This window comes from Pyxicephalus adspersus, chromosome 1, assembly GCF_032062135.1.
Source record: "Pyxicephalus adspersus chromosome 1, UCB_Pads_2.0, whole genome shotgun sequence".
Lineage (NCBI taxonomy): Eukaryota > Metazoa > Chordata > Amphibia > Anura > Pyxicephalidae > Pyxicephalus > Pyxicephalus adspersus.
Genome location: NC_092858.1, coordinates 163161097 through 163185007, shown reverse-complemented (window position 1 = coordinate 163185007; position 23911 = coordinate 163161097). Strand labels below are relative to the sequence as shown.

At 38.1% G+C, this 23911-nt stretch overlaps 1 protein-coding gene across 6 annotated transcripts in view; it reads left to right on the top strand.

Moving 5' to 3' along the window:
- The window catches only part of GRIK1 (glutamate ionotropic receptor kainate type subunit 1), a 228898-nt gene that overhangs the window by 143295 nt on the left and 61692 nt on the right, over positions 1 to 23911 (top strand). For 4 of the 6 annotated variants that reach the window (XM_072398097.1, XM_072398102.1, XM_072398119.1 and 1 more), the window contains exons 8-9: positions 1880 to 1987; positions 16669 to 16713. In XM_072398097.1, coding sequence (XP_072254198.1) covers positions 1880 to 1987; positions 16669 to 16713 — 153 coding nt within the window. The remainder of the gene's footprint in view (positions 1 to 1879; positions 1988 to 16668; positions 16714 to 23911) is intronic. The other 2 variants (XM_072398109.1, XM_072398115.1) reach the window with 1 other exon arrangement.

Here is a 23911-nt window from a genome sequence, read left to right as displayed (position 1 = left end):
ATACCCAGTCCTGCCCACTTCTTTCTGGATTGGCAGTACTGTAACCCTCCCATTGTTATCTGCAGTGTCTAGGAAGGACGCATGTGATACACAAATGAAGGAGGATTAAAGTAATTCATAGGAGGATAGAGGCTTGTGCATCAAATGGTAACTGGATTTGAGACTTGTTTAAACCATCATACAGGATGTACATTCACAGTAATCATCCCAGGTCACTGCACTTCATCCCTTTTCACTGGCCTGCTTGCTTCAATAAATTAGATACCAGTTTCCTTAGAATCTCTGGTGTCCTTATTTTTAGTCCATTTAATAGGAGATTATTGCAGCATTGTGACTTGTTTTTGGGAAAACCTTGCCCACTCCCCATTGTTATACATTACCAGACACATTTGCATGTGCTGCAAAGCAGTAAAATGTATTCCGTAGTTCTGTAATAAAAAGTTACTGCCTGGTCTTTAATTTTATGGAGCAACAAATATATATTTCTGCACATGATTTCATGAGGGAAAAGTAATGGAACTGAATTTGTAATTCTCTAGATAATTAGCCTTGTTTTAATGTTTTATATCATCAAACATCATGAAATGGGTTTATGTTGTTCACCTTGACTGGTATATCTGTAATGTGGAGCAAAGGCAGGGATAAAATATTGATTGCCAATTAGCTGCAGATCATCCAAACCAAATAGTTTTAGCAAGCTGGGAGCAGTTAAGTGGTGTCACTGTGGCATGACATTCCTTAGGCAGCAAAGATCACAAGGCAGCAATTGGGCAGGAAGTCACATGGAGTTACTGGGGCAGAACTTGTCATATGGAATCACTGGAGTATCAGGAGTAACATGGAATCACTACGGCAGGAGGGATAACAGCCATTAATTTAGTTGGAGGGGGTAACATGGAATCACTAAAGTGGTAGGAGTCATGTAGCATTACTTGGGCTGAAGGGCTCACATGGATTCACTGGGGCAAAAAAAGTCATATGGAATCATGGAGTAGGAGGGGTCAAATGATGTCACTGGGGCAGAAAAAGTCATATGGAATCACTGGAGTCAGAGGGGTAACATACCAATAATGTGGCTGGAGGGGAATCACTGAGGCTGTAGAAATTGAATGGGATCACTTGGGCTGGAGGACTCATGGAATCACTGGTGGAGGAGGAGACGTGTATCATTACCGAGGCAGGACAGGCCATGTAGTATCACTGGGACATGATGGGTTGGCTGCTGGGGCAGCAAGGATCACAAGGCATCACTTGGGCAGGAAAGGTCATGTGGCATCACTGGGACAGGAGGGGCCACAAGTCATCACTGGAAGGTGGCCAGGAGTTGTTATAACCTGGACAGGAAGGGTCATATGAGATCACTGGGACAGGAAGGGTGATAAGTCTTTCCTGGGGCAGGAAGGGTTACAAGGGACCCCTAGTAAAGGAGAGGGTCACATAGCATCAGTGAGACAAGAAGAGGGTAATTTAGTATGATTTATTTCCACCTGGTTGTGTTGTGTAAAAGAAATGCGTAAATCTTGTGACTCGATAGAATAATTTACAGAATTTAATGAAAGAATACATGTATTTTTCTGTTTGTCTAAACTTTGAATTAAAAAAAGTAAAAGTTTTTGTTAAATGTGTGTTAGAATGTACAAATGTGCTTTCATGTCATGCAAACTAGTGGGGCTTAGCTCTCCAGGAAGAAATATATAAAACTATATATGTATATATATATATATATATATATATATATATATATATATATATAATCTCAGTATATATATATATCATCTCAAAGGCACAAAGTTCTGCTGCTCATCTGTTTGTGTGTTGGAGGAAAGTGATGGATAGTACTTTAAGCTTTAAATATCTCTTCCTGTCTATGTGTCCCCAGGCACGCTGGGATGGTTTGACAGGTCGGATCACCTTCAATAGAACGGACGGCTTGAGAAGAGATTTTGATTTGGATATTATTAGCCTGAAGGAGGATGGCATGGAAAAGGTACCAAGTGCTTTTTATAATCTCAATACTTCTTTTTTAGAGGAGGCCACACATTGGGAAGATTTTATTTAGGAAATAGAGTTTTTAAAGCCTCAGGATTTATATAAATATCTAGGCTGCCTTCCCCTAGACACCAATGTCAGGGTGTCCTATTGTATGCGGAAAGTATAACAATCAAAGGCTTAAAGCTGAATGTGTATTCTGAAAATATCATTGCATTGCAAAGGAGTATTAGTTGTGCTATTGGCCCCTGAGGTAATTTTGTTGGAATATATTTATATATTGGCTGGTGAATCAAATAAAAACTGTCTCGTCTATCTCGTTTATGTTATGTTTATGTTGCATATATGTTGAGCACCCTGAAACCTTATAGAAATACATAAACCTTTATAGATAGCTTTAGCCAGGTGTTTTCTGTCCTATCACATGATATCACAGGTGGTCTGTACCTTCTTCTTTTGTTGATGAGCAGATTCTGAATGCTGCAGTATTCTTCTACCCAAGGGAAGGAGAGAGCCCTTGATGTCCTGGGCAAATGGGTCAAATGAAACTGAGTGCCATAAAACACAGAAGAGTGCCACCACTACATTAGTAATTGTGGGTCTTTAGGACTAAATGCTTAAGATGTAATTTTAAAATTTTCCTTTGCCCAAACTAAATTTGGACTTTGCAAAACATCAGTTGTTAGAGAACTATGGAGCCTTCCATTGCTGACTTCTTCCTCTGAAAATGCTTGTGAGGCTGATCTAGTGACATCAGTACTATATCCTGGGTCTAGCAAGGTTTCTGTCTGGGTTCTGAAGCAAGAGATGGTCAAGCAACCAGCGATTACAGGTGTAAGTGTCAATTTACATTCTTCTTCCTATACAGGTTTTCCAGGATTTTAGTTTTAAACAGCTAAATACATTCTAGGCCAGATTTTCCCAACCTTGGAGGCACCCTTCAAATAACTTCCAGGACTCAGGGAATTAGCATGGGGGTCCGTGGGTGGAATGCCTTCTACATTGGGGGTCTGTTGGAAATTTTAAAAAATACAGAGAGCACACCACCTACTGCATTAACTGTAATAAACTTCAATAAAAAAACTTTAGGTATTAACCTCACTAAATACCAAAGGCAGTCAAGCATTGCGTTGAACCATGCATGATGAAATTTCCAGGGGCCATAGTCAGCAGTCCATTTGTTCTATAGTAATTACTGGTTGCTGAGTATCCAAGAGATTGAACTCACCATGTGAAGCCTCCAGAAAATTGGCAGACTCAAGCCACTTTTAGGCCAATAAACAATCGAAGATGGGTGCACCAGGAGAATATGAACCTAGCAGATTTCAATGGTGCCAGGCCTTAGCCTCGGGCATAGTCAGAATATATAGAAGAAGAGATATATAATATATAGAGATAAAGAAAGAAGGCTCTTTTTAAGGCACCTATGTATCTTTTAATTAAAATAAGATTAACACTTTATTATATTCAACATATCATTAAAAACCATAAGTGGATATGGTTGAGTAGTACAAGGATATATAAAAACAAATTTAGAAAGTTGTTAACAATTAAAGAATCCTATTTGTTGATACATTTTGAGAGGAGGTGTTACAGTGTGTTTTTTTATTCCCAACACGTTTCGCCCACAAGGGGCTTCATCAGTGGATCTATGAACAGCAACACTGGGAAAATGTGTACAACCTTCAATATTAGCATGAGAAATAGTTGGAGTGAGCTAGTGAAAAGAATGCAGTCTACCTCAAAAAATAATTATCTGAAATCTATGCAGTGATTATTTATTGATAGAGGTTCAGAGAAATATATGTATTGATGATAGAGGGGGCCAAAGAGAGGGTATATTCCAATTATTTAATTTGTTGAGAAGTGACTCTTGGGTTTTTCTGCTTAGTTGAAGGAGCTAAGATATACATTCCCACTGGTTATTGGCCTTGCTAGAAAAGAAAACGTATTCTTAGGCAGATGTTCGTAATTAAATCCCCAAGCTGATCTTTTCTGAACGAAAACAGGAACAGATAGGAACTTACTCCCGGTATAGGGAAGGAAAAAGGCAGCCTGTCAGCAGACATCCACAAGCACCAATTAGCTGCAAGCACTTTTAGGTCTAGGCAACGATGAGTCTTGGTTGGTAGGCAATGTGTTTCAGAATAAGTTTTTCATCATGCAATGCTTGACTGCCTTTGACATTTTAATATTTTTTAGTTTTATTATTAAAGTTTTATTATGGTATTGTACCAGTTAGTGCGCTCTCTGCCTGTTTTTTTCTGTTGTAGAAATTTTGAAATTCCAAATTCATATAAAAGAGGTGCAGCCCACACATGTGCCATAGGACATCCTATTCCATATCTGTTTTCACCTGGAACTACTTTTTTTTGGCCACCAATACCAAACATTGACAAGCTGTGCTGTCTGACACTTTTGTTGCATGATCTCCACAGAACCCTGGTTGAGAAAAACTATTCTAGGGCCATTGAAAAAACAGATCTTGTGAAACTTGTGAGAACCAAAGTTGTGCAAGCTGAAGAGAAAGACTCTTTGAGTGGAATCATTGATCTCTTTGGAGAGGTATGACTACTTCCTGCTAAGTCAGAGCCAAAGCTCTCCAATCAGAATGAGTTTTGCTGACTGTAGGCATTTGGCTTTGACTTAGAAAGAGATGCTGGCAAAGTACAGGCATTTCTACTGGGGCTGTGGCTGCTTCCTAAAGAAAACTAAGGCTAACATCAGACCTGCAGTGATCCACAGTGGTATGCCAATACATAGTTGAGATTGAACATGCAAATGTGGCCTATAGATCTTCATCATGGCTGTGGCTACAGCTGTGCAGAAATCTTGTCCACAGTACGGTTTGCTTCTCCCCACTGCATATCAGTAGTTTGCTGTACATCCAGGAGCTGTCAGCTGTACGGGTCTGAAAGGTCCCTAATTGTAAGACTTTGCACACCTTTTACTTTAATGCTTCTGCAATGTATTTAGACAAATTTAATATTTCATTTAAGTTTTCTCAGTCCAATATGAAGAGCACAATACAGTACTTTTGTTCTGGGAACCGTAGTGAATTATTCATGAAAATATCTGGAGAATTAGTTTAGTTTGGTGGTAACAGTACTTTGGCTGGAATATAATCCAAACGTGTCCCTCTCCATCATGAACACCTGGTGGGGGATTGGATTCTTCCCGATTCTAACAAAACCAATTTGGATGGGGTTGTTTTTTAAAGAAAGCTAGTGCCTGGTAATTATTTTGGAATGAAATATTCTGTAACAGAAGGTAGCAGCTGGTTCCATGTCAAATTTGTGCCTCTAAGGGGGCAAAGATACATGTCCATCTTTATAGTTTATTCATGAACTTTGTAACATTTGTACATAATCTCACAAAGCAAATGTGAGATCAATCTGTTATCTTGTGGTTTAAGAAAATAGCAGATTTAAATTATTGATTTATCTGACTATACAATCGTTATGTTTACTTTAGGATCACTAGATGGTTCAAGAAAAACTACAGTGGTTTGGGGCAATTTAAGCAATTTATAGGTTTAAAAACTGTTGTTTTACCAATTTGCTTTTTATACTGGAGTATACACATTACACATCGTTTGCAAAGAATGTTAGGCTTTTGATTCATAAAGTGTATTACTGCCTATGTGAATTTTACCAAAATATGTTATTCTATTGTTTGTGCTATGCAATTAAAAGAACACTAATAGGGCAGGAAACTCAAAGGGCAGGAAACTGGCGTCATGATGTCAGAACCCACCCACTCTCACTTTGCCGATCTGAGCCAGCGATGGGAGAGTGGGTGGGTTGTGCCGCCTACCGCCTTGAGCCTGTGATGCATACGACAGACGTGGTCGGCAGCTCTAGCCGATGTGTCCCCCTGAGCGGGGTCTTTCTCCCAACCCCACTGGGGGGTGCCTTGGCCAGAGCTGCAACCCACCTGTTAAACGACCGGGGGTTGGGGACTCTGCTAGTGTTGATCGAATATCTCACTATTCAATTTGACAGCTATCCGATCGAATAGTGAGATATTGTTTGGGTGATCGAATGCCGAATTTCAACACCATTGAAGTCAATTGTGGGAGAATTCGGGTTATTTTTAGGAACTATTAAGGGCTGCAAGAGCAATCTGATTTACTTTAATTTACTTTACTAGTTGTATGTGTTCTTGGATAAAGTTTCTCTATCCAATAACACAGAACACTAGATGTGATGAATGGGGAAACTTGTCCCTATTTAACCTCTAGTGCCCCGGAGATCGCCTACAGTCACAGCTGTGACCATGGAAACTGAATTGCAGATAAACTCTGCAGTTCCACTACCATCCCAGGGGCATTATAGGTTAAACCTGTAGTGCCCCGGGGATCACACACTCTTCTCAATGATTGCAGACACAGCTGCAATCATTGAGAAGATGCCCTAACACCACAGTAATATGATACATTTGTTACATTTTTCTCACAGTAAATCATAATATTACTATGCTGGAAAGGGTGGTACATAGTAAGAGATATCTTGTCATTGTAAGAAAACCTGTAAAAAAAAATAGTTAAATAAACACAAACATTCAATAAATTATTTTACCATTCATTTTTTTTTTTTAACACATTTTTTTACATCCAAATTTTTACTGCTGAATCTCGTTTTTTTTCGGGTCAGGTCTACCCGAATTCGAACAGTCATTTTCGGGTCGAATATAAGGACAACCCAAATTTGAACACCAACACTAACCCCTGCACTAGGGAAAGTATCTTTTGCAAGGGGATAAATTACTATGCTTACAAGCCTGTATTTCTTTACTAAATCAACCCTAGTGTGTTATAGGCAGGCAGTTATCAGGAAGCAACTGTCAAAGAGTCAGAGACTCATCTCTAGGGTACGTTAAACTTTTTCAGAGAACCTTACAGAACATATTTCTGCTAAACAGTACTAAACCCACATGTCCTCGCACCACCACTGGCACCAACAGCTCGATTTTCTTCTGGATTGAGGTCTTCGGTCTCCTTGATTGGCCAGGCCTGAATGGCATAACATGCAATGTTGTAATGTAATACCATAATGGAATTTCCTCATTCCTGGTAGCAGAACATTCGCAGCTCACTGGCTTTAGAAAACCGGCAGGTAAGTTTGTTTTATTACAGAAAGGAATGCTATCTCCCTTCAAGATTAAAGAGCTGCTTGCCTGCAGCTTGTTTGCAGCATACCTTTTGTATGGATTTTCTTCTTCTAAACAAATTGCAGTAAGTTTCCTAGTATGTGGGTGAGCCTGTGTCTCCGGAGATTTGGGGATGTCATTGCAGTTCTCTTTGCTGGAAGCTCTGATATAAGGAGATAAAGCAGTGCCTCTACCAAGTTGGCAATTCAGAACAGAGGCACAGTGCAGAACAAGAAACAGTAAGTCAATAATGGGGAAAAGATCAGCTGCACCGAGACCACAGGCAATACTGAGATTAGTTCTTTGCTCACTCCCCACTGCTCTTTTATTGGGCATGCCAGCTACCAATCAGCTACCACTGCCATGCCACTGAGTACTGAGACGTAGTTTTGATTGGTATCTGGCAGGCATTTGTTAATCACCCCCATGGGTCCTCTATAGTCTACACACGTTAAAGCAACCACACCACAAATTGTCCCTCTATATCAGCAACCACTTAAGCAGAAGCTTCAGATTTTAAATTTCATAAGTATTCCGAAGCTTTAATTAGCCCTATCATCATTGGTTCAGTTTAAGTTGATCATATTCACATATATGGCTTGGAAAAAATCATATTAAAAAATATATAAAGTTGAAAGAAAAAGGTTGTTTACCTTTGACATTTAACCCTAGGAATTAATGTCTTTTAAAGTTTTATCTCTGTGCTTAGGAATTATTTAGTGGAACATCATAAACAACTAAATCTTTCAAGACCAAGACAGACCCCATTAATGCACAGTGCAGTGTTTGCACATTGAGCTGGGAGTGCTTTCAAATAAGAAAATCTTTTACCCCATTCTCAGCTGTGTTAACTTTTCCATTATGAAAATTGCACAGATTTGCTTTTATGAATATTTATCCCCGGCTAGACTAGATCTAGCAGCCAGTATTATGACAGATTTCTAGAGCTGTATTTCTCACAGCTTTCTATGAATTTCAAGAGTAAACATAGCACTTTAACTGTCATTGGTAAATGTGGCAAGTGCTTTGTGTATCTTGTTATTGTGTATTGGTTCTTAAAAAATGTTTAGGAAGTGAATGAACAGGCTAAATGCAAATGTTTTACTAGGATACAACATGGCGTAAAAATAAACACATGAATAAATAATTGCACAGAAACTCCTGTTTGTGAGTTACAACTTGTAAACACCACAAAGGATTTGTTTAGGAGAAACAACTATTATAAATGTAAAGAATAGAAAATTAAAAGTTGAACTGTGGGCAAATATAAAATACATAAATAAATGCATCTCTGTAATCAATGACATATATATATATATTATAAAAGAAAGCCTCTTGCAATGTCTGTACAGAGAGGAAGAGAGAGAGAATCAGTTGTGTTGCAGAAATGTGTTAACAGGAGAGTTCATCAAGTTCAATCACTAGGGAAATAAACAAATTCCCTATAAAAAACATGTATACATAATAGATCCAAAGGAAGGCAAAAAATCTTATAAACATGGTTCAATTTACTCCAACAGAGGGAAAAATTCCATACTGCTCCCAGGATGTTCCTTGGATTACCAGTCATTGATGTCATTCCTTTTTAACTTTAATACCCAGTTATATTCTGTGCTTCTAGAAGTACATCCACCTCTTTTATTTAAAATGATAAAACGTGCTAAAACTACTTGAGGAAGTCTATTTTACATTTTTCCAGGCTTTACCGTAAAGAATTCCTTTTGGGTCCTTTGCAATGAGCTTAAAGAAGATAATTGTGAAGCAAGTTCTCTATATAGAACATTTATATATTTATACAGGGTGATCATATCCCCCCTTATACGTCTCTTCTCAAGGGAGAATAGATTCAGTTCAGCTAATCTCTCCTCATAGCTGAGCTCCTCCATTCCTTTTATTAGTTTAGTTGCCCTTCTCTGCACTTTCTCCAATATTCACAAAACTGGACTGCAAATGATGTCTGACTAATGTTCTGTACAGGGACAGGTTTGACAAGGGCTTGGGATTAGAGGGGTGTTTGCAGACTTGCAGTCTAACACTGTGTGGTTAGCCACTCCATGGTCTACTGCTGCTATCCACCCAGGAGCAGCAAACTCGCACTGCTGACCAGCGCGTTGCATGCATTACCATTGTGCTTGTGATGGCATTGTGGTTCTTCCTCCTAAAGAGTATAAGCAGCCACATGGCCGAAAGCAACATGGTACTTCCATGAACCATGCTGCAACGCCACCACAATGCAAGAAGAACGCATGCACAAAGTGGTTCCTGACTGCTCCCATTAGGTTGAATTAGAGCGGCTGGGAGATCAGTTAGTTGAGCGTACAGTAATCTGCTGGGGTTTACTTGTCTAGTCACGGAGAGAGAGAGCCAAGAGACACAACCTAGTTATAGTATTTACCTGCAGCAAGGAAAATCAGGTCTCTTACCATGCTAAAAAGAGGTTGTGCTTTGAGTACACAAAACCTCAAATCTATTTTGCAGGTTAAACAGCAAATTATGTATTTAATCTGCGTATTCATCTGTTTGCTTGGAATTCAGCTCTAAAATAGATCATGCTTCATTTTCGTTAAATCCCTATCACTATAATTTTATACCTGCAGTATTAAACATTTATAAGTCCCCTTCCCCCATATCCACCTCCACATCACATCCAAATCTAAATAGTCAGACTGTTTTCAGTTGATGCCTCTCTGCCAGGCAATCCTTGATCTAGATGAGAAATGCTTGGAAGGAGGGGAATTGTATAAGCAAGCTACTCTAAGGAAATATAAAACTAATATTCAATTAATCTCAGTGCAACCTCACCTGTATAAATTAGTGTCAGTAGCAAAATGCCAAGTGACAGAAGTTCCAGGGCTGAGCCTCGCCAACCGCTCTCTTTGAACATGATTAATGACCAAAGCCGGGAAAATGACACAGTCGCACAGTCAGAATTATTCTTTAAATGTGGACTAAAATCTCTGTATAATTATTCCTGTGATTTCTAAAAGGGAGGTGAGTAAAATCTGGAAACATGGGTTCTCCTGGGATGGTGGAAGTAAATGTATTTATTAAATCTCAATTCTCTAAAAATTACTGAGCCATTTAGCACGTGTTGATATAGCTGGGGCTAATAAAGCAATGGATACATCAGAAGACGCTCAATGGCCAATGTTGCAGCATAAAAGTAGGTAAGTTAAAGTTTAGTCTTTCTACTGGATGAATTCACAATTGGATTTTTACCTGGCAGCTTTCTTGGAGGGTAACAAGGGGAACCTTCAGTGAAAAATATAGTTATACAAAAGGTTCACCCTTTTTGCACATCTCTGATCATGTAGACCATGGAGAATTTATGAGAAAAATACATTTTCCAGTTACAGATGTCTACAAGGGCAATATCAACAAAAATGAAAACTGTAAATTATATATTTTTCTGTATAAATTTCTCTATGTCTGCTAATTGCGTTGGATGAGGAATAATCTCAGCACATGTATCATGCAAATATGATATGTTCTTAACTTTTTATGAACAATTTTATTGGAAATATTTTGTAATAAAGTGTTGAGGATTTTATGGAAAATAACTTGTCGTAAAATTCCCATTGGTCTATTCCCTGTATGTTTCTTTAATGCAGTTTGTAATTGGGAGTGTGACAGTATTTAAATAATTCGGGATCCTACAAGATAAAATACAAGTATTTTCTGTATAGCTTCATACTAGCATCTGACAAGAAGCAATGCTAATATTTTTATATGTGGGCATAAAACAGAAGCTTAACTATAAATAAGTGGGTCACCCTACAAAACACCCAGAGGAAAAAAAGAAGACTTAGGAAAATGAATTTGCCAGCAGGGCTGCAACCTATGGGCCCCGTCTCTAACTCCCACTGCCCATGTTTTGCTTACTGATCCCTATGGTTCCAAGCTTTGTTTTCCCATTCTGTGCACCAGGTGGTGGAGCTAAATATAGTGAACGCAGCTAAACAAAGTCAAATATCGACAGACACGACAACTCACAATCTTCGTCCCATCCCTGTGAAACTTTGGCAATGCAAACATTAGCAGAAGGAAAGGTGGGAATGAGGACTTCCCCATCTCCCTGGTCCTCCTGTAACCATTAGGAGATCACAAGGAGGATAGTTACATCATTGAAATAATGTTTAGCAATAAAAAATACTTTTCATCTTGACTCAAGTTTATTTATGTGCACAGATCTATAAAGCTTGCCATATGTGAATCAAGAAGAAGTGAGTATTGCAGTGCCCTGAATAGGTGTCTCTTAAAAGTGAAATTCCAGTTTGGTTTTTGGTATATTGAGTTATTGTTCAACCTTTGTCTGAATTTTACTTTTGTGTCCTCATTTGTCTTATAATCTGGTGATAACAGTAAGGAACTAAAGCAAGCTACAATTTTTTTCAAGCTGTCACCAAAACAAGATAAATGCAAAATTTCCAAAAGATGTTAGAATTTTGCTTTCTCTTTTCTCTAATTCGCATTACCTTCATTTTTCTTTTCATTGGAAGAATGGAAAATATTGAAATTTTGTTTAAAAATGGTGAAAAAAAAATGTATAGGAAAGACAAGATTTATCCAAAATTCCAAGTCAAACGTATTTCATCGGCTGTCAGAGAAGCAGAATGGTTGAGGAGAGATTCTCTAGTGGAATGTCAATACGATAGCAGCCAATGATCATTCTTCCTGGATAAATGGGAAGAGCATTGTTAGCAAACACGCTGAAAGAGGGATGACATTTAATCTTTAGAAAGATATTAATGCAGACAGTTAGAAACTTTTAAATCTGATATATAACAAGCACTTTCAAGAGGAAAATGCAAAAGGCAGAGGTGGGTTTCTTTTACTGATACCAGCAGGAGCACAGCCTTTGGCTTCCAAAGCAGCGCCCTCTAAACTTTATTCACTAAATATTATCTTGTTTTACTGATGCTAACTCAGCTTTAAAATTTGACAATGCCTTTATTAATGAGGCTGTAATTGCACTTCAAACATTTTAGGTTTAGTATAGTATCCCTTTATCCAGCACACTCTTAGGCCCTTGATTTATTAAAGTCATCCAAGGCTGGAGAGAATACACTTTCACCAGTGAAGCAGACCACAGAACCAGTGAAGTAATTGAGCAAACCTGGGATGGATTTCCTAAAATCAAGCTATTTGTTGGGTCAGATCCAATCCAGGTTTGCTGGATCACCCAGCTTCACTGATGAAAGCGTATTCTCTCAAGCCTTGGAGAGCTTTAAAAAATCAGACCCTTAGTCTTACAACTCACCCCCCAAGCACTATGCAGATGTTCCCGCTCTGTTAACACCGCAAACTTACCTGGCTGGTTCCTTGGTTTTCCTTTGCATGAGTGCACAAATCCAGAAAATTGCATTTTGGTATCAGAAGAACAATTTACTATAGATCATCACAACTTTAAAGGGACTTCATGGGTTGTGAAGGATCAGCTGTTTATAGGCATATCTCTAAATAGGGTGACAAGTAGTGTTGGTCGAATATCTCACTATTTGATTCGACAGCTATTTGATCTAATAGTGAGATATTGTTCGAGTGATAGAATGCAAAATTCGAACACCATTGAAGTCAATGGTGGGAGAATTCAGGTTATTTTTAAGGACTATTATGGACTGCAAAAGGTTAGTTAACCTGTAGTACCCCGGGGATCGCACACTCGTCTGCAATCATTGAGAAGATGCCCCGCAAGTATCTCTTACTCTATAACACGCACAGTAGTATGATACATTTGTTATATTTTTCTCGCAGTAGATAAAAGAAAAATGTAACAAATGTATCATAATATTTCTGTGCTGGAAAGTGTGTTACAGAGTAAAGCTACGTACACACTTCCAATTATTATCGTTGGTAAACGAACGACGAACGATCCTGCACGATATCTGCGAACGATCGTATAGCACCAATCCTGTACACACAGATAACGACACCATCGTTCGCAGATATTGTACACACGATAGATGCGATCGTTTGATCGATACAGGAAGTGACGTGCACCACAGGAAGTGAGCGAACGTTCGTTCATAAATAAATTAATTTAACATAATTTTTTTTTAACACATTTTTTTTATCTCAATTTTTACCGTCGAGACTTGTGTTTTTCAGGTCAGGTTCACCTGAATTAGAACAGCCATTTTCGGGTCAAATATAAGGACAACCTGAATTTGAACACCAACACTAGTGACGAGGACTCCGTTCTTACTGAATTCATTAACACAACTTGTCATTACTATGCCAATAAGGCTAGCAGGTTCTTTTATATTTTTGTTTACTATCTCAACTTCTAAACTTATCTAGTGCTAGGCCACTTAGACTATATACACGTTATGTCTCGAGCAAGAATCTGACATGTAACGGATCTATGCATAACCATCAGTGAAAGATTGCTGTACAAGTCAATGGACAGTAGCATCGCAGGTTGCTGAGTAGCGTTGTGTGTACAGCGCTCGTTTGTTCATCTGTCACTCCTTGTCGCTGGAAACAATTAAAAAATCATTTCCAGTAACAAAAATTCAGCATGCAGTAGAAGAAGCTTTAGTCAGTAAGTCATGTTGCGTAGGTAAAAAGTGGCACATACCAGCGCCCTGAAGGTTGAATAAACTTTTGCTTTATTTTTGCGAGTTTTTAAAGAAATTAACTTGTTAATGCTTTTATTTTGGATTAGATATTTGTATCAAAGGTTTTATTCCATTGGCCAGTTTCCAAATATTGGCATAGGTTAGAGAGTTCCCTTGCACCAGTCATTATTGACTGAGAGAGTAACCTCTGCTCCCTTTTATATTAGGTATTTATTGGTATTACTTTGACTTACTCATTAATATACTTTGTTTAAATGTAATGTGATAACATTCTACTGCCGTATCACACCAAGGCAAAGTACATTCAAGTACAATATTTCCTTCCAGCTCAAGACTTCATAACCTCTGCCATGTACAGCAGAAAATTCAGTTCTCAAAGTAAAGTAACAATGATTTTGTTAATATGCTTCAGATATTTCCATTGTTTTAGCTTCTTTGGTGCTTATCTGCCGCTCACATTGCAGTCAGCCTTGTAAATGTGAATGCAAATGAAATCCATCAGTCTGTGGAATATGCGGAAGGAGGTGTATCGCTCTTTTTGGAAGGTGTCCAAATCCATTTTTTCATTACTTTATTTCCATTTATTTTTACTGCTGTTGCCTGACCATAATGCATTTGTTTGGTGCCAGCTACAAAATGAGTTTCTTCCCTGTGACAAAACTTACAAAGATTCACTTGACACTAGTCTAGCGCAATGAACACGAGACAGTGAACTTCATTCATCAAAATGTCCAAAAAAAAAGCTGTTGGTGTGTCCTTTGAAAACCAATCAGATCGCATATTCTTTACACATACATATCTTATCATCTTTTACCTGCAACTAATGAAGATGGTTAAAAGGTTTTTAACATTGAAGTCAAAGACCTGGATAATGGCTACACCTACAATAGTACAAGTCCAACAAAAAAATTACTTGGTACCTAATAAACAAGAACTTGTCGGTCATTTTCTACTTTCCATGCACAAAATAAATTTTTGTTAAAGCGGAACTAAACTGAAAACAAAAACCTCTTACCTCTAACCCTGCAGATCCCTCGATGGAGCTGGACCTTCCATCGATCCGGTTCCATCTCATCCTGGAATTGCTCTTTGTCAGCCCCGGGCGCCGCTATGTTCATTATTCACTTCCATCTTCTTCTTGTCTTCCTGGCTCGCCACCCCATCTTGCACTGTGTAGGTGCAAGATCAGGTGCCGTAACCACTGTAAAGGGGAAGAAAAAAGAGCCGAGCTCACTGCGCATGCGTGAGATCAGCATCTCTTTCACTTAGTAGAAAAAATTCCCCTTCTGCACATGCCTTAGGTTAGGGCATGCGCAGAAGGAGCACCCAGAGCCTCCCGAAATACCTACATCACGCATTATGGGAGGTTCCGGGTGCTCCTTCTGCAGATGCCCTAATCTCGATCATGACTGACGAGAGGTGTTGCACTTAAAAAAAAAATATTTATTATTTTCGCTTTACATATAGGCGTTGTCGACCCTTTTATGTAAAGTGAAAATCTTAGGTTTAGGTTCACTTTAAGCATTCATTGGATCAAGCATTACATTCCAATCAACTATTTAAAGAAATACTAAACCACTAATAAGCTGAGTCAAAGCCAACCCTGTACCCCATCCCATCTTCTTCTCATTCCTCTGCCCAGCTTCCTATATCTTCCCACTATTTCCGTTCTCTTTTTTATTACGCTTTTGTTTCTATTCTTTGTTGAAGGGAATTTAAATTTGCCTAGATGACATCACTTGATGACATCACTTGATTTCTGCAAACAATAAATGTCTATGGTCTAGAGAAGAGTAGCTGCAGTCCTGCTCCATCACAGGAGGCCTCATACATGGCACTTCATGACACTCTCTGTAATAAAGTATTTGGAATATTGTAATGTATCATATGCTTTCAAACCTTGACATATAAATACATTTAATAAAACATAAAAAAAGATTTTAGATTTCAGGTTATGCAGTTCCAATTGTTAGGCACACAATAATATGAAGACTGGAGAAATCAACATTGCTTTCTTCACACAACACTTCCCATAAACTTCCAAAAACGTTATTGCACAGGCAGCTTCGAAGGAGACTTCATTCTTCTAATTATGCATTTTAACCATTTGTCCATTGCTTGAGATTAGTTATAGAATCAACAGGGGAGGAAATGTGTTAGAGTGAAGTGGAGTGCCTTTGAAAGTTGTGTGTGCCATAAAAGACTATTTTCCTAGAGTTTATTATTATTATACCATTTATATAGCACCGACATAATACACAGCACTGTACAAAGTCATGTCACTAGCTGTCCCTCAAAGGAGCTCACAATCTAATGTCCCTACCTCTTTCATACAGTTCATGGCCAAATTTGGCGGGAAGCCAATTAATCTAACTGCATTTTTTGGAGTGTGGGAGGAAACCGGAGGAAACCCACGCAAACACAGGGAGAACCTGCAAACTCCATGCAGGTAGTGCCCAGGCTGAGATTCAAACCTGGAACCTACCACTGCAAGGACCAGGATGCTAACCACTGAGCCAATGTGCTGGCTTTTTGGTGAGCTATTTATTGTATCCTGCTTTCCTCTCCCACAAGCCATGATAAACTTCCACTGCATGCTTTGAAAATTAATTTGAATGTTGATAAGGGGGTAAGGAAAAAACCAGGGAAGTCAAAGTTTAAGCTGATTAAACTTTAAGCCTTAGGTTTCATGGACCACACGTCTTGTCATTTCTACTCCCTCTACCTTATTCGTTCTTTATTTTGAATGATGGATAATGTAAGAGGAAAAGCCATAAAATATGGTAGGGGAAACTTGACAGGAACTAATTCAACCTACTAGGCATCACTTTATGATAAAATATCATTTCAGGTGAACTGACCCTTTGAGGTACACCATCTTTCATGTTTGCTGAACTGAGATTATAGTATTTGCTCTGATCTTTTATTATTTCTTCTTTTTCATAAGGCTGCTGGAGAAACTACTAGCCATTTAAATAAAGTATGGAAGAAGGTTTGTACTGTATATCAATGTGGTGTCATGATCCTATTTGGATGTGTATTAAGTAGTTACTTCCTGTCTGTATTATCAGTAATTGCAGTTTATGGCCAATATTATACTTTGATCATTATAGTTGGACAATATATATATAGCAATATAGGTGAAGTAGTTAAAATTTTTCTATGGTTTTGTATTTTGTAGCACTATTAGGATAATATATTAATTGCATTTTCTATAACCGAAGGTATTAGTGGCCGACAATCGGTGCTCTCTTGCTTGAGGCACAATGCAATTATTTTTTTTTTTCCATGTGTGTTCATTACATCCTTTTATGCTCCACTGGCTCTCTTTTGCTAAAGTGCCCCAAGGCCTGTTTAAATCAGCTTTAACTTGTTCATTTATGATTTTATCATTCTATGTGGAATAGGTTCATTTGTGAGAGGCAAGGCTCTGCCTTGTTTCATGACCAGCTATGGTCTGTCGAACAATGATCTAGAGCCTGGAGAGCCTGGGGTCATTTTATCACCTGTTTTCCATGAGTTTGGCTGGGGACACAAGGGTGGAAAATGTTGAATTCTTGGTACTGAGGTTATTTGTAAAGCCCTTTTGTTATAGTGAGGTCTATTTAATGTACAGTGTCATGAGACCTTACAAGGTAATAGAATACAGATACAGGTAAAAATAATGGCTTCTGATTTATAAAGAGTCAAGAATAAAATATTGCTTAGAGCAGCCAATGATTATGGATGAATTCTTTGTGGGTTTTATAATAATTTTGGATGAAAGAAGCAGGCTCGAAGATTTTATAGCAGTTGTCTTCGTACGGTGAAGGATGCCTATTCAAAGGAGCAACGGTAAAAAAACTGGAACATCGCTTGTATTATTGAACCAATTATGACCAACCTTGAAATGGAAAATCTGCTAGGAAAGGGATCATAAACTGCAATTATAGATTTATTGTCTTATTCTCTGTTTAGAAGGTGTTATGTTGTCCTGATGTTCCAATGACGTTATTGTATCCCATTCGCACTACTGTAGTAAATCCTGTTCTTGACCTTCATGTTAGATGTTGCTTTTTTGGACCTTTGTTCTTCTTTGTATACTGTTCTTTTAGGTAAAACACTTTACCTCAAATAACACTTTATCTTCTTTGTTACATGGAAAAACATAATACCGTTGGCAGTTCAAAACATTCTACATTTCTCAATGCCTGGCCAGCTGTTTTTCTTGTTTCTCTGTAGCCAAATCCTAGCTTTAGTGTGTAAACCAATTGCTGTGTGGACTATAATAATATGTAATTCATTCATCAATCTGCTGATCAATGGTGGACATCTGGGGAGAAGAACATTGTAATTACAATTAATGCGCTCTTGTAGATGGTTATGCCCCGTTAGCCATCATTAATTTAACTTGTATTCTTTATTGGCTTTCGTAAAGTTCTCCTAGCCAAAACCTTTAAGAGATCACAGCCCACCAAGTCCGCCGACAGTGGGGACAAGGGGTACTTCTGCTCCGGGTCCTGATCTAAAGGGCTTGACTTTTGTAATGCAGGAATTTTTAGACCTGCGTAAGGGGGACACAGGAAGTTTATCTAGTATGAGGCCCAGAAACATCTGATGATGGTTCAACAACCCACCACCTAGACATTGGGCCTGATTTTTAAAGCTCTCCAAGGCTGGAGAGGATACACTTTTACCAGTGAAGCTGGGTTATCCAGCAAATCTGGAATAGATTTCTTGAAAGTAATTTACTATTTGCTAGTAAATATTTTGAATCCTCAACCAGATCCATTCCAAGTTTTGCTGGATTACCCAGCGTCACTAATGAAAGTGTATCCTCTCCAGCCTTTGAGAGCTTTAATTATTCAGGTCTAATGGCTTCATCTGCTTACCTGTCTGGAAGAAGAGCACAATCTTCTTTCTATGATCTTTAATAGAGGTGATAAATATCTAGAAGAGTTACAATGACGTGTTACTAAAAGATCTTTCACTTTATATGAAGTATTATACCTATTTCTAGGTTCAGATGTTCTGCAGCGATGCGTCACAAAGACACGTAGGAGGCTCTATTCACCATGATTTATTTATATTTATAAAATCTGTACAGAATAGAGAGCAACATATTAAAATATTTCACATTAATCTTATAATTGGAAAACAAAACTCATCTGATGTAAAAGGAAAATAATTAATTCTGCATCAGTTTTTCAGCAGATGTTTGCTAAATGTCAGTAATAAGTGCAGGTACAGGTACGTATCTCCCAGGTGGATTGGGTCAAGATGACATCTCTGCATATGTTACATTAGGGCCTCTCTAGACAATCCACCAAGCAAGTGCTAAACAGCCTGATCATTTTCTGTGCAGATGATTTGATGTTCGGTAATTTTGCTTTTCAGCTCTTTAATTCCTAACACATATTTTCAGATTGTTTTCTGCTAGTTGCTAACCTGTTATTACATTTTGCAGGTACAAACTTAAGTCTTATCTTTTTTAAAATGGTCATTTGTGGATGCTGATTTTTATTTTATACATGTGGTTTTCATTTAATCCTGGTGAATACATAAGGTAATATGAATATGTAATTATATAAATATTTCCACTTATTTTCCTTTTATTTCAGCAAATTATAGAAAATCTTTATTAGTTTTTGATGATTTTTTAACCATGTATTTGTAACATTTTAACCCATGACTCATTCTTTTTCTATTTCTTTGATTTTAAAAAAAAACATTTTATACAGGATGTACACATTCTTGATTTCTTGACATACATTAAAATATTAGATGAACATTTGTGTTTTAGCCGTTAATGGGGAAGAGTAAGATTACTGACTTTATTTACATCATATGACCATGACCCTGATCATTAGACTGCTACACGTTTGACATTCCTTTATTTTTGTGCCTAGGCGATCAAGAATTAGGGGCTGGTGCTGAACTTTTTTTTAATGGTGTTGCACTTAAAAAAAACACAAACAAAATGTTTTACTTTTAATAAAAGGGCTGTCTATCCATTTATGAAAAGTAAACATTCTGAGTTTAGGTACGCGTAAAGATTTTTTCCTTTGCACATTTATATTTTTTACAAAGATAAATGTGTGGAATGTATTCTGTTTGAATAAAATATGTTTTTATGCTGATACTTCTTTCATCTTTCGCGTTTACACTTACAATGCAGCCTTTTTCCTAAAGCTTAAAACTTCCCTAATGTAAACATAAGTAAAGTAATAATACATATGATGGGTGGCTGCACAAGAAATTGTATTATGCTTCTCAACTTACCTCTCCTCCCTCAACCTGTAAAAAAAGCAGCTGAAGGTTGGCGAGATCCTCATTATGCTGTCTTCTTTTTTCATTAAGTTCCTTGTATTTGATTCACTGACAGCACTGTACAATGTGATATAGCCCTGACTTGCTATACTATGGGCAAATACAGTGTTATTGACATTAGTGTATTTATCCTGTGGTTGACCTGTATTTGAATTTTAAAGTTCTGAAGTAGTCTCTCAACATATACTCTTACTGTTTTCCCTCCTTCTAGTAAGTGCTGCCTAGCAAAGCATTACAGCAATGAATACAAATACCTATATATATACTGGCTGTATTTAAAATGCATTTACTATATATTTTTTTTTTAGTCGACTGGAGTTCATTTTTTTGTAGTATTGCTGGACACAATGCAAAGCTCAGCCTAAAAAAAAAAAGATCTATCGATTGTTGTGAGGAGCTCAGTGCACTTAAGCCAAACACTCAGCGGACCCTGAAAGCACAATGTTTTATTTCTGTGTTGTCCATAGCTGTTCTGCAGTACAGGAACTATAGCAAAGCATTGTGATCAATAGAGCAACACAGCAGTGCTAATCAAAACCTCTCCCCAGTGGTTAAATCAGCTTTGATAAAGCTCACAACTCTTCCTGTTTAACAATGCTTTTACCTTCCTATGTATATAATGTGGACGGATATACAGGATACTAGCAAGAACATTTGCAACACGGAAATTAAATGCTAATCAAATATTGTCTACCAATATAAGGCTTGCTAACTTGTATTATGGCTGAGCACACATTGATTGATTGCAGTGAATTAAAAGATATATTTATTCAAAATGTGGGTTAAAAAAGTAATCATTGTGCATGGCCAGCAGGTATTCTGATACAATCAATTTTGTGATATAATATTTATTAAAATGTATCTAAACCCAAACACTGAAAGTGACTTATCACATGTTTAACATAAAAGGGTGGCTATAGGTGGCTTTTTGGTTTTATCCCTCCCCTTCCATCCTAACCACTGCATGGTAAATGGGAAAGCTGCAGCCCCTGGGATAGGTAAGTCACATATCCCAGGAGGCTTTGAGTTGCACATGCCCAAAATTGCACAAACAAAAGACCTTCCGTCTCACTGGTTCACATAAAATCTCTTGAATTTGTTTCAATTGTAACTGGGAATTTGGCACGGTTTAGAACTGGATGAGTGCTGTATACCAGCGGTCTCCAACCTGTGGTCTGCAAGAAAATTTTAGTGGTCTGCGGCTGTGGTCGGTGCAGTCCCGAGCAGGATCAGGAGAAGGACCAGGCTGGGGGGGCACCGGCCTGAGTCATGGACTATGTCTTCTGTATGAACCGCAGGCTCAGGACGGTGGGCAGGTAATATCTCTGAACACAACCCACCCACTTTGCCATTGTAGGCTTAGACCTGGGATGGAAGATTGGATGGGTTCTGGCATCATGATGTCACTCTGGGGAAGTTTCTTCCCCATTGAGTGACACACTGCTCCCCGTGAATGCACGGTCCACAGTGCAAAAATTTAGTAGTCCGTGACGTCCAAAAGGTTGGGGACCACTGCTGTAAACCATAGTGGTTCTGCTGCCAAAAACAACTTCTGTCTGAACATAGTCTTAATTTTTCACCGTGCAAAGTGAATTATCACCATATTGTAATGGAGACCAATCACTTCTGCTTGCTCCCTGTGTTCAGGGTGACTGTTCTTGTAGCAGCCCCCTCTTGTTTGTGGGGAGACCTGCTAGGGTCTGTACAGGCCATGCGCTAAACAGTTAGGATGTAACTATTCATTTTACAAAAGAAAACAATGAGTTTGCAAAGGGAAGGATGCAAATGGTTTTATATCCTATGTGGCTATTGGGCCATTTATATCCTATATGGCTATTGGGGAATAAAATTTAAATGAAAATTTCTGTGCCAAGAGTTAATTTTTAATAATATGGGCATTATCAGTTTGCAGCAACTTCCTGTCTCATTACATAGCCAGCTCTGAGTAATACTGACAGCCTATTCCTTGATATTAAACTTTATTCAGTGTATTATGATCGGCATAAGGCATACACAGGAGAAGAGATGGAATTCATTATGTAGAAATAGCCCGGGTGAATGTGAAGGCAGACATATGTGCTGGCATAAAACAGGCACATTAATTATTATGATGTGGATATTACACCTGAAGCAAGCACTTTCCTTGGTCTAGGACGAGCGCTGTAATAAATGGAGCGTCATCTCAGTACAGGCAGTTTCTGTTAAGTAGACCAAAGAATCATCGTGACTGAATGCCAATTAATGGGAAATGACAAGTGGAGCAAAGAACATTTTTAGGGTTCAGCTATATGAGGAATGTGTGCAACTTAAAGTTACCCTCCTGGGGACTTTGAAATGGTCAAGAAATTGTGTGATGGCAAACAGGTAAATATTGGAAAAGGTAATAAGGAGTAATAGGTGGAATGAGAAGAATTGAGGAGTAGCCCAGAGATGGGCTTTAGTTTGTAGGACTGAGGAACATAGGAAAAAAACAGGTTGCCATTTGCAGCAGAATAATTTATTTTTTAGGCACTTTTGTACCTGTATATGACAATCATGTTTGCTTTTCCGCTGTAGAGCTCTGGTGAAGGCTTCTATTTAGGGTTTCATGACATGTTCTGGTCACATGACCTGTCATCGAGCTCTTTACTATATTATATACATTTGGTTACAGATTGTCCATGTGAGCAAAAATCTCATTTCCTGCCTAATAGAACCTGTGATAATTACAGAAGAGAAGCGATACGAACTCAGCTTCCAAAATAAAGAGCTTTGATGTCAAAGTAATTTACACATCATCGATAACGTCCCTATCTTGTTCTAACAGCGAGCAGACAAATTATTCTGCTACAGCCATTAAAGCACACTAGGTGCAATTACTGGTTTTGTACATTGCGTCTTTGTGGGCTGGTTGGTACAGGCCGTTCTTGACTGTGAACCAAATATCATGTTTAATTTTTCTAACCAAATGCACACAAAAAAATCTTTTGTCTCTTTTCTCTATTCTATTTGAAAAAAAAAGATCTATTGAGGACAAAATAAATTTGATAAACTTGTTGAAAATACAACTATATATGAACTATATATGAATGAATAAAATAGTGGCAATAAAATGGTAAAAAATGGCTTAAAAGACAACTCTACTCATAAGTGACCATTAGATTTTGCGTGACAGAGGATAATGTGTTTTGTACATCTCCTGGGGACTCCATTGCTATGATTTCCCAGCAGCAGTTGGTGACTTTTCCAACTTTGTGGAAAAGTGACCAGTGACCTTGGAATTGCTCAGCCAGATTCCATTTCATGTAAATGTGGTGATTCGCCATTGATTTTCCGAATTGCAGCACGGGAGCATGACACTATCACAAAGATTATAATGACTGCTGAGGTTTATTTTTAGTTTTGACTTCAGGAAGAATGTAAAGAGAAGTTCCCCCCAAGCACCAACATCACTACCATTCTTATTTTAGTAGAACATAGTACTTCCTTCAAAATAAAGATACAGAGTTTGCTAATACAGATATAGGTGGTATTTGTATAGGAAGAGGTTTTTTTTTAGGGTGGAATTTTTTGTTATCTAGGGCAGCATTTTAGATCACACTTTTCTCCTGCACATACTTCCAACTGTCATACATTTTATATTCTCTACTAATACCACTGCATAGCATTCTATTATCCACACTCCTCTCCTGCACATACTGCACACTGTCATACTTTTCACACTCCTCTCCTGCACATACTGCACACTGTCATACTTTTCACACTCCTCTCCTGCACATACTGCACACTGTCATACTTTATACTCTTCCCCTGCACATACTGCATACTGTCATTCTTTATACTCTTCCCCTGCACATACTGCACACTGTCATACTTTTCCCTCTTCTCCTGCACATAGTGCA